The following is an 11,610-nucleotide window of genomic DNA, read 5'->3' on the forward strand; positions in this document are numbered from 1 at the left end:
CAGGAAAAGAAAGGACATGTCAAGTTCTCCAAACACTTGGCCTGCTTTGCTGCAAAAGTTGTGCTGCATACACAGTGCAGTGTGGAAAGCCAAGAGAAGCTGGAGCAGGTGGCAAATCTTGGGACAGAAGCTCGACCTGGTTCTCCATGAGAGGTTCTTGTCAAGAGCAGACAGGAGAAGATTCCTGGAGAAGTGGAACAGCTTTGCAGAAGTGCAATGAAAATGAAAGAAAGTATCTAAGATGTTTTCCTCTTTATTTCTATGCTCTCCTTTTCCATGTTGCACGACTTCTCCATGCCATGAATTCCAAATGGATCTCACCTCTAAGATGGGTCACTTAGCAATGTAAAATACCATGAGCTACACGCAGTTTGCCTTCCCCTGTTTTTACTGGAAAGCAACGCTGGAGACATCAGTGCAGTGCTTGGGTCAGGTAGGAATCCTACAGCAAGGGAATGTGCCCCAAGGGTGTTTGAGCCTCGGCAAGGACAATGCACAGCAGCGACACAGCAGAGGGGATTCCTCTGCCAGTGTGCAGGAGTCAGGACTCTGGATCTGGGCTCCACACTGCAAAGTTCCCGTGTCTGGACAGACGAAGGGGCTGTCCCCGGGGCGCGCGGGGCTCGGCCGTGGGGCTCGTGGGGCGAGCGGGGAACGGACACGCGGACAAACGGCCTCGGTGCTTCAGTTGCAGAGGCAGCAGCGGCGGCGGCGGCAGCAGCGGCGGCAGCAGCGGCAGCAAAAGCAGTTTTTCTCTTCTTTCTCTTTCTCTTCTCCCTCTCCCGCTGTCGGACACCTTCCCCTCGGTGTCCTTCCCCGGTGTCCCTCTCCTCTCCCCGCCTCCTTCTCCCCATGCCGGGCCGGGCCATGCCCCCTGCCCGCCCCCGGCCCCGGGCGGGGCTGCCCCGGCCCCGCCCGCCCCGCCGCGGTCTCGCCTCCGCCCGGCTCTGGCCGTGCTGGCGGTGGCGCTGCCGGGCGGGCATCAGTGCCTGGGGCTGGGCCGGCATCGTCGCCCTTTGGCTCCGCCTGGCCCGAGCCCGGCCCCGGCCCCGCCGCAGGGTCCGGCCCCGGCGCCGGCGCCTCCCGGGCCCCGCGGAGGACACACGCGGCACGGCCGCTCCCGCCGCCCCCGCTGCGGCTTCCCCGGCCCGAGCTCCGCCGCTCGGCAGCGCGGCCGCCGGCCCCGAGCCTCCCGTGTCCCGTTGCCGAGACCGAAGGCCTGGGGATGGCCGGCCCGAGGCGCTCGGGGGGCGCTCGGGGGCCGCTGCTGGCCCCGGGCCGAGCGCTGACAGCCGCGTCCCGCCCGCAGGGAAGGCGCAGGAGGCCCTGCAGGAGCGGTACCGAGTGGGTTCGCTGCTGGGGCGCGGCGGCTTCGGCAGAGTGTTCGCAGCCACGCGGCTCTCGGACGGCGCCCCGGTGAGCGGCGGGGCCGGCGGCGGGCACGGAGGAGGAGGAGGAGGAGGATAGGGAAGGAAGAGAAGGAGGAGGAAGGAGGAGGCAGCGGAGAAGGAAGCAGGAGGATGGGGCTCGGCAGGGCGGGCGGCGAGCTCAGCCCGCTGCTGCCTTTGGCTTGCAGGTGGCCATCAAAAGGGTGCCACGGAACCGCGTCCGGCGCTGGGGCGAGCTGGTGAGTGAGCGGGGCCAGCGGGAAGAGCCGGGCCGTGCCGGGCGGGGATGAGGCGAGGCCCGGCATGGGGGAAGCCACCAGGACGCCTCGATGGGGAGCGGGCGTGGGGCCAGCGCAGGGCGCAGAGCATCCCGGGCTGGCTGAGGGGTTCCCCTGCCCTGGCACGACATCAGTCCCACTGGTGGCACCGTGGTCCTCCCGCAGCCCGACGGCACCAGCGCACCCCTGGAGATCGTCCTGCTGGACAAGGTGTCCACCGGCTTCCCTGGTGTGGTCCAGCTGCTGGAGTGGTTTGAGCTCCCCAACAGCATCGTGATGGTGCTGGAGCGGCCGGAGCGGTCTCAGGACCTCCTGCATTTCATTCGGGCACGGAGGTTCCTGTCTGAAGAGGTGGCACGGGAGCTGTTCCGCCAGGTGCTGGAGGCCGTGCGGCACTGCACCAGCCGCGGGGTCCTGCACCGTGATATAAAACCAGAGAACATCCTGGTTGACCTGGCCACTGGCCAGGCAAAATTGATCGACTTTGGCTGTGGCACCTACCTGCAGGACACAGCCTACACTGACTTTGCAGGTGAGCCCGGGCAGGGGTGTGCTCCTGGTCCCACCATCTCATGGCCCAACATCTCACAGGCCAAGCTGGGTGTGGCAGTGGGGATTATCCCTTTTGCTGCCAGTCAGAGTACTGAGTCTTTACCTGAGCTGCTTTTGAGTGGGGCTGGGTGGGGAGGCATCTTCCAGCCCTGCTGGCAGCCTTCACCCACCACTCTGCCTGGGGCTGGGGTTGGAGCAGCAGCAGCCAGACTGACAAAAGCACCCGTGGGTGGGGGTAGCAGAGGAGGGGGCCAGGACCAGTGCACCAGCCAGTTTGGTGTGCAGGTGAGAGGAAGGGCTTGGACTGCTCCACTCACCTTGTTTCCATAATATTTTATGAAAACATAAAATATTGCCTTCATAATATCTTTGGGGCACTGCAGGCAGGGAGGATAAGGACCTGTTTTTTCCCCCACCCCTGAGTAGGTTTTTGCTTTACATGTCATGGTCAGGCCTTGCTGGGGCTTCTGCTGCCCTCTTCCAAAACCAGTGGCTTCTTGTCCAGCCCTGAGTTTGTACACAATCCCAGGTGCTGGCGAGAGTGCAGCAGTCACCTCGTGTGTCACTGGGGCAGCCCCTGCACGCCCAGGGATGCTGGGGCCAAGCTCTGGAAGCAGCAGCATCCCCCTGATGAACTCCATTTGTATTCCACAGGAACACTGTCATACAGCCCCCCAGAATGGACCCGCTTGGGCTGGTACCATGGCGAGGCAGCAACGATCTGGTCCCTGGGCATCCTGCTGCACCAGATGGTCTGCGGGCAGCACCCTTTCAGGAGGGGCCGGAAGATCAGCTGGGACCATCAGCTCTCGCTGCCACAGCGGCTCTCTCCAGGTGGATCCTCATCTCTGGCCACGGGGGAATACCAGTGCTGGGAGACAGCAGCGGGCTCGTGAGCATCTCGCTCTGGCAGCCGCTGAGGAGGTGGCACATGTCCTGCTCTCCTGCTCTCCTCCACAACAGGGAATTGATGGGAAAGTTAAGCCCAGCTGGGAGCACAGAAGCAGCATGGCCTGGGCATGGGAAGAGTGGGGCAAAGCAGACAGGAGCCTTCTCTAGCTGACTGGTGGTTTCTGGTTTTTCTGCCCAGCGTGCCAAGAACTTATCAGGTGGTGTTTATCCATGCACTTCTTGGACAGACCTTCCTTAGAAGACCTGTTCTGTGAACCTTGGATACAGGATAGTCACCTGTCATAGATGAAGGGAGAGAGCCTCATGCACACTTTGCTGCAGGGCCCTGGTAAGTTACAGCTCCACACATGCCCTGGCAATCAGAAGCAAGGAAACCCAGACTTTTTTCCCTGCCTGTATCAATGCACTGGGGTTGTTTGGTGGGAACACGCAGCCCTTGTGCTGGAGCTGAGCTGCTCTGCCCAGCACTGGTGGCTGCCATCCAAGGTGGTTTTGCTTGTCCCAGTTGCCTGACAGCTGGGGCCCTGGGCAGAGCCCTGACAGCCTGGTCTTGACCCCCAGGGAAGGAGAAGGAGCCCCTGGAGAAGCTGTACCAGGTGGGGCTGCTGGAGACAGCGAGGACAACATCAAGGATGACAACCTCTTCCTCAACTTGGACACTGGCAGCTGAAGATGATGAACTTTTGGCACCTTCTCCAAAGCCAGGCTCCACAGCGGATTTGCAGATGAGTCCACAGCCGGGGAAATGCTCCCAGATTTGGGCATTGCTCAGACTGGCTGGGAACAAAAGGTTCCCCCTGTGCTGGGGCAGAAGCAACTTCAGTCGGCTGCCCAGCTGTTTTTTGGCAGGGCTGGGGGCATGGGTTGTGGTGGATACAAAATGGGAGTTTGCTCCTGGCCCTGCTAACAGCCCCCACCACCCAGCATGGACTGGGCTGAGGCTGGGGCTGGGGCAGCCAGCCCGACACAAACAAACCCCCATGGTGGGAGCAGAGGTGGGACTCCAGAACCTGTGCAGGGGCTGCTTTGCTTTGCAGGCAAGGAATGGCTTGGGCTGCTCCACATCCCTTGTTTACTTTGGGATCATTGTTATTTTGGGAGGCAGTGCAGGAGGGAAGAAAGAAAGTGTGGGCTTCTCTCCCCCATGGGTGGGATTTTCCCTAGCATGTGGGGGTTGGGCCTTCCTCAGACCCCTGACAGAGATAAGAGTTTTTTTCTTGCTTCCCCTTGTCTCTAATCACTTTTCAACAATTTGTTGTTTGTTTTTCTCGAGGAAGCGTTCATTGTAAGGTCCAGTTGGGATTGGGAAGTGCTTGGGAGCAGCTGCAGCGTGGATGGGCCGTGCCCTTGGAGAAGGCTGAGGACATCATTTGGGACCAGCTTTTCTCCCAGCGGAGGATGGCGAGAGGTGAGTCCCGGCCTGCTTGGTATGGTGGGATCAGAGCTTTTGGGAGATGGCAACAAGCACAAGGAGTCTCCTGCTCTGGGCAGCTGCTGAGGGCTGGGTGTGCTGTGGCTGGCTGCAGGCTGGGAATGTCCTGCCCTCCTGCTCTGCTCCCAAAGGCAGCAGTGATGGGCAGCTCTGGGCACGGCTCTGGGCACAGCCAGCATGGCCTGGGCTCTGTGGGCAGCTGGGACAAGGGGACAGGAGCCTTCAGCTGACGGGTGGTTTCTGGTTTCTCTCCTTGCAGCCGGGCTCTGCGGGTGCTGAGGCTGCTCTGGGCTCTGCCAGGCCTCTGCTGGGCTCTGCCCTGGGCACAGCTGGGCTGGCTCTGCCCTCACATTGCTATGACAGCTTTGCATCAGATGAGCCCGTTTGAGCACAGTGCCTGAGCTTTCTCCTTTGGCAGGTGAGTGAGACTCTCCTGCAGGCCAGGAGATTGCAGCTGGGGTCACACATTCAATTGGCAAGGACCCAGACTCTCCACCGTCCCAGCTGAACCCCTGAATCTCCGCAGGAATGCCTGGATCTCCACTATTCATTCTTCATTGCTTTTTGGCTGGAATTGTGCAGTTGCACTCTCTTCCTCCTCTAGAAGTGCCATGAGTGGCCAAAGCTGGCAAGTGAGCCGTGTTCCTGAGGCAGTGCAGTCTGGAGCTGATGGATGGAGAGTTGCCCTTCCCACTTCCAAACCAGAGCAAAAGGCCGTAAGTGGGATTTTTCATCCGTAAGAAACCCCTGACAATTTCAGAGGGAATGTGCAGCTCATTCCCAGAGTGAGAAGGAAGGTCATCTTCTAAAGGATTTGGGGTTTGACAGAGTTTAGATTCCCAGTCCTGTCTGGAGTTGGAAGGGCCCCAATCAATTTCCTATTGCTTTGACCACAATTTAAAATAACAATGTTGGAAACAAGCCCCAAAAACTTTAAAAAAGGCTGCTGAGGTCAGTAAGATGGATCCATGCCATCACACATTTACAATGTAAATAACTCTCTTTTTACAATGTAAATAGTTCTCTTTTTAAAAAGATCATTTACCTCTTAATGCAAAGTTACAGAAGTTGTTTCACTAACACTTGGATTTTATTTGTATCTTTTACAATTCATCTAATTGTTCTTTTCTTTTTCCTATTTTTTCTCCAAATAGAGGTCCTGGCCCTCTTCCAGCCAAAGGGGAAAGGGCCCCACCAAGCCTTGTTACCCACAGACAACATGGTAAAACTGAACACTAAAGGACCTTGTGGGCATTATTCTGGAATTAAAAAGGTGCCAGCTCCATGGACAACAGAATTATTGTTCCTAACTTGAATGAGATTGGGCTAAAAGAATGAAGAACGGTGTCACTACAGTACTACAGATGTCTGTAATTTGTACCTTGATAGTCAGCCAGAACCTTTGTTTGCCAAAACACCTCCAGAGTTTCTCCAAGGGATCAGTCATCAAAAATGTTTTGAAAATGTAAAGACCAAGGTAGCCAAAGCACTCAGTGTCACTAATTGCTGGGTATGTTCTCAGCTGAAGCTGGGAGGAATGGGGTTCCCTTGGAGGGCTCACCCTGTGGGGTGGCCAGAACTCTGTCAATGGGCTCTGCCTTGTAACAGAGTCAGTGAAGGGACAGTTACAGAAAACTCTGCTGTGGGACACAGGAATACAATGATCAGTGTGACAGGATTCACTCAGATTTCCCGTCAGGAGAAACCCAACCCTGTTATAGTTCTAGAGGCTACAGTGTCAGAAGATTTCTGTGCTTTAGCATCACTGCCAATGTCAGTAGAACTTGGGGTGCTGCAGCTGGTCAGTGTCAGTGTCACACCACTCCCAGCTGCAGGGCCACCATTCAGGCTCCTTCAGCAACAAGCACAGAGAAGACTTAGGGCCCAGAGAACATTTTCCACCCAAAGAGTGCCTTGGGTTTCAGAAAGCAAAAGATTCTGGTTCACCCTGCGCCCCATGTGCACTGCCCTGTCCCGTGGAGTTGACATGAATGAGCTGAATGGATTATTAGAAGAGGTAGCAAATGGTACTGTTAAAATGTCCAATAGCACATCCTATGAGCTCCAACAAACACAAATGTGGACTTCAGAGAACCGCATGGCCTTGGATTATCTTCTTGCTGGCCAAGGAGGAACCTGGGCTATCAGGGGACAGGGATGTTGCACTGCTAGCAGTGATGGGTTTGAAGGCCAACAGTCAGGAATCACCTTGGCAGAAAGAGCAGTAGAAGAGTGGCAGAACGAAGAAAATTCTTCTGGGTGGGATTGGCTTCATGGCTGCCAAATTGGAGGTTGCTGTGAAATGCATTCATGGCAGGGCCTGTCATCATTGCAGTGTGTGCACTTGGTGAGTTGCTGGGACACTTTGTGCTGGGAAGTGGAGTATTGAGACCTTCCTTAAAAGAGACAGTATCAAGAAAAGAGAGGCATTTGGTAAATAAGAGAGAATAGCAACAATTTAGGCATGTTTTAAAAGGAACGTGAATAGTTCTGAGTAATGAACTTAAACTGCACTTAATTGTAGAACAAGAGAAGATGCCTTTATGCCTAATACCTAAATCTAAGCTGTGTTACTGAAAGAATTGTTACGAAGGTTGTAGTTGATTGTAGGTCTCAGGACCAATCAAAGTACCAAGGCCTGAACAGGTTGTGGTGATCAAGGCCTGAACAGGCCCTGAGGCAAAGCTCACCTCTAGATGAACCTTCCAAGCAAATGTTGTATTTGTATCCACTCATTAACGAAGCATGATTAACAACATGATCCATGTATGTGTTCCTTGATAAAACATGGATTTATCTTTCTGTATTTAGAAACAGACAAGGCCCCATCTGGCCTTGTTTGGGGGTGAAGGATCAAAGTCAACTCCCTTGGTTCCTCCTTCAGCCCTGGCCAGGCTTTGGGAGAAAGCAGTCAGGAGAATGAAAGCAGATGTTCTCACACTAGCAGTGATGTCAGCTTGTTTGTTAAACATTGTAAAAGCTGTGTCCTCTCACAGCTTTGGGGTTGGAGCTTCATTGGCTGCAGAGGTGGAGGCACCTGCAGGAATTCCCAGTGTCTGGGAGTGGCTCTCCAGTCCTTGGCTTCCCCCAGCTGATGTGTGGCTGTGGATGATGGTAAAGCCTGAGGCTAACTGGTGATGGATCTTTCCTTAATCACTCAAGGCAATCTCTGGTAACAATGACTGGATGCATTGCTGAGCTTTTTTGTAATGCTTTGCTAATGATGATGTGCTTTGCTGAGCTTATCCTTTTGTAATTCTTTGCAGCTGTGCATGATATAAATGACACAATTCCTTCAGTTGGTGTCTGTGTCTTTGGTGCTGACCCTGCCCACTGGTGAAACAGGGCCCCCTCCAGCCTAAGTGTTACCTGGGAAGAGAAAAGCCATCACTCCAAATGTCCCCCCTTCCTCCTTGTTCCCCCCACTTTATACCCTGAGCGTGATGCCCTATGGTCTGGGGTATCCCCGGGGTCAGTGGGGGCCACCTGTCCTGGCTGTGTCCCCTCCCAAGCTCTCCCACAGCCCCAGCCCCTCTCCAGCGTGGCCAGAGGAGGGTCAGGCCAGGCTTTGGCTCAGTGGGAGCTGAGCAAGAGCAAAAGCATCTCTGTGTGCCCAGCCCTGTGCTCAGCACCCGGCCCAGCAGCGTCTCAGTGCCAGGGTCTGTGCCATCAGTCCCTGCCAGGGGTTTCCATGGCACCTGCCAGGCCAGGTGACCCAGGTGTGGTGTCCCAGTGAGGGCTGCCATGCAAACAGTGCCCAGCACTGCCCCTTTCTGTCTGCCTGACCCGGCCTTGGCCCTGGCCCTGGTGTTTGCTGCTGGTTCCGCGGCACCTGACCGGCCCGCGCGGCACAGGGCAGGCGGCCACGGCACAAACCCACAGCAAGGGCTCCCCTCTGGCTCTGGGCAGTGACAGCAGCCCTGAGCAATGGGCTGGCACAGTGGGGTCGGTGCAGTGTCCATGGCAGCAGTCCCTTGCAATGGCCAGTGCAGGTTGGGATGATGATCCACCCTCACAGCCAGCCCAGGGCAGGTGTGCGGTGCCCTTCCCCACAGTCTGTCTGCACAGAAGCACTTCCAGGGCTCTCTGCATTTCCCTTCCCTCACTCCTGAATCACTCACACACCTCCCAAGGACCCACTGGGAGCTTTGAGCTGCAAGGAGTGCAAAGCTGGTCTGTCCTTCAGGAGTTGCTCTCATTCTGCCCTGAGCCAACTCTGGATTTGTGTTCATTGCAGAACTTCCTGTGTGACTACAGCATTCCTTGCAGGGCTCTGCCTTGGGGAAGGGGAACCTCCTTGAGGTACCTAGGGCTTGCACACACTCGAGGAGTGTGTCTGTTTTAAATGGGGAAGCTTAGGAATTTTAGATTGCTTCAAAAAGTAAAAGAAGAACACCCCTCTTTGCCTGAGTGCAGCCATTTCTCCATGCACAGCAGGTCCCAGGTGACTGAGCAGAGACAGGACGGGCTTGGGCTATGTGGAGCAAGGTTGTCCACACTGCCTCAGACCTCAAGGCACAGCTTCTCTGCCTAGGCCAGACATCCTCAGGAGAGTCCCTGGGCCAATATCAGTCGCTAAATCCTGCAGCCACCTCTGTTCTAAATAGAACAATCATAAAATATACTCTTCAAAGAGGAATGTGGATTTTTTGGAAGCTCTTGCAAATAGTTTTCCATCAGTATTGTAGGAAACCTTCCTAATGGACTGCACTAGAGCAGAGGGAAATCAGGGCAGAGCCATGGTTTGTCAGGACTTGCTTGATCCCAGTGAGCCCCGTGGTGCATTTAGAGCTGAGCCCTGGGAGCTCAGGGCCTGAGAGGAGATTGCACCAACCTAACCAGGAGTCAAAGTCTGAGGGAAAACCCAAAGTGTCTCAAAGCATGAATGGGTCCCCTGAGGTCCATCCACAACACAGACCCCTCATGGACTCGTTGGAGGAGAGAATTGGAGGCCAGGATGGCACAAACCTCTCAGAGACTCAGTGTGGGAAGGAAAAAGGGAAGTACCTTAAAAGAACTGCAGCACCTTCAAGCATTATTGAGCCCCATTGAGTGTTGTTACTGACAAAGAATCTCCAGGGACTAATTCCAGCAGATAATTGGAGGCCATGGTTGCACAAAGCTCTCAGGGACTCCAAGGCAAAGCCCAAGTCCTTGGAAGAAGCTGCAGTCCCTGGGAGCATGAAGGAGGGCCCAGGGCCATTGCTGCCCAAGGCTGCCCAGGCCAGGAGTGCAGGGAGGCAAAGGCTCTGTGTGGGCAGCTCAGCTGCTGAGCAGAGCCTGGGCTGGCTGGAGGCAGCAGAAAGGCCAAGGCCTGAGCCCCAGCCCAGGGAAGGCAGATCCTGTCCCTGCCCGCTTGCTCAGGGCTCTGCCGGGAGCACTGGCACATGGAGGGGTGCTGAGGGCAGGACAAGGGATGGCAGTGCCCAGCCTGGCTGGGGCTGTGCCAGGAGGCCCCAGTGCCTCAGGACAAGGTGTCTCCTCCTCACAGCCCTTGGTGGCAAGACGCTGCTGGGCCCCAGGGCACCAAGGCTTGGCTTCTCCTGGCCACTGCCAGCCTTGCCAGGGCCCTTGGCCATGTCCAGCACAGCTTGTCCTGCGCTGTCCCACAGCTCTGCTGTGTCCCTGCAGGCTGCACACTCCCATCTCGCTGCCCCCGGGCCCTGCCCTGCCATATCCAGCCCTGCCCTGCCCCTGCCATGCCCAGGCCATGTCTGCAGTCCCCCCAGCCAATGGGTGGGGGTGGGCAAGTGTTCCCGAGGGCACAGGGAGGGGACAGCTGGGCTGGACTGACCCAAGGGATCTCCCATTCCATGCAATGTCACGGTCAGCAATAAACTGAGGGAAAGGAAGGGGATAGGGCTGGCAGGGAGGGCTGTGGATGTTTTCTACCAAGACATTTCTCACACAAAACACAAAGTACATGTTCTTGATCCTTTCCTGCCAGGAGGTGGCTGGACATTGTCTGCTGATGGGAATCAGCAATAGGGGATTGATTTCATTTGTTGTTTCTTTGCTTCCACCTGTGGCCTTTGCTTTTTGAGGCCCTTGCTGAGGAGGGTGTAGAAGCCCAGAAGATCAGGACCTGGTTTGTGTGTCCCAGACATCGAAAACTGGATGGCTGTGGGACCAACCAAGGATTGGTAAGGACAGCCAAGTCTTCTTGGCAATAACACACTGTGAGGAAGAACAGGCTGTGGCTGCAGAAGGGGCCATGCAGATAAAGGCAGAACTTTTCCAGGACAAACATCCTTGCTCTGGCTCCTGGGCATATGCAGGACATGGCCCAAGTGCAGGTATGAGAAGTGAGCATGGACTGTGGGGGGATCAAGACCACCAAAGACCCCCAAAGCCTCTGAGCCATTTCCAGAAAGGTTCAGCAGAACAAACTGCACGTGATAAGTCATTTGCACCAAAAGTGAGACACTTATTGCCAGGGCAGGGAAAAGTGATCAGTGAAGAGGTCCTCCCACCAAGCCCAGGCACATTTGTGCCCCAGCACCCTGGACATCCCATTGGCTGGATCAATGCTGGAACCAGGACTGAGGATCTCCTCTCTCTCTAATTTCCTTTCTCTCTGCCCCTCTGATTCACATCTCTGTGTCTCTCCTGTCTGTGTCTCTCTTCCTTTTCACCTTTCCTCTTGTGTCTTTATACAAAACCTACTGACATGCCCTTTTATAGCTCAGGGACTGACATCCCTGTTTCTATGCCAAATGCATAATGAATTAATAAAACTTTATAGGTCTTTGTGGACTCTCTGAGCTTTTTAATTTCTTTCAGCCATGAGCATCTATAAAACTTGGGTGCCTCCTTTGCCTTAAGTTTGGGAGATCACAGAGAGAGAGGGAGAAAGAGGCTTGCTGGGCCCCTGATGGCTGCACACATTTAACCCGCCAGTGTTGTTCTGCTCAGCTTTTCTCTAGCAGGCAGCATTAACCAGATGCAGCTGCGCAAGGGTTTCCAGCAATTTGGCATCATCCACAAAGGACTTGGAAGTGCATTTTGTCCCATGACACAGGGAGTATATGAATATTCCATTGTAGTC

The 11,610-nt window shown here is 55.5% G+C and overlaps 1 protein-coding gene across 1 annotated transcript; it reads left to right on the forward strand.

The window, feature by feature from the left end:
- The first annotated feature begins 491 nt into the window (after positions 1-491).
- LOC144247822 (serine/threonine-protein kinase pim-1-like) lies at positions 492-3,528 on the forward strand. The gene is made up of 6 exons (XM_077789479.1): positions 492-679; positions 987-1,416; positions 1,577-1,627; positions 1,832-2,198; positions 2,873-3,052; positions 3,309-3,528. Exons 1-6 carry the CDS (start codon positions 492-494, stop codon positions 3,413-3,415), a joined length of 1,323 nt encoding a protein of 440 aa, XP_077645605.1. The 3' UTR covers positions 3,416-3,528.
- Positions 3,529-11,610: the final 8,082 nt, after the last annotated feature.

The sequence above is a fragment of the Lonchura striata genome, chromosome 34 (genome assembly GCF_046129695.1).
Source record: "Lonchura striata isolate bLonStr1 chromosome 34, bLonStr1.mat, whole genome shotgun sequence".
Lineage (NCBI taxonomy): Eukaryota > Metazoa > Chordata > Aves > Passeriformes > Estrildidae > Lonchura > Lonchura striata.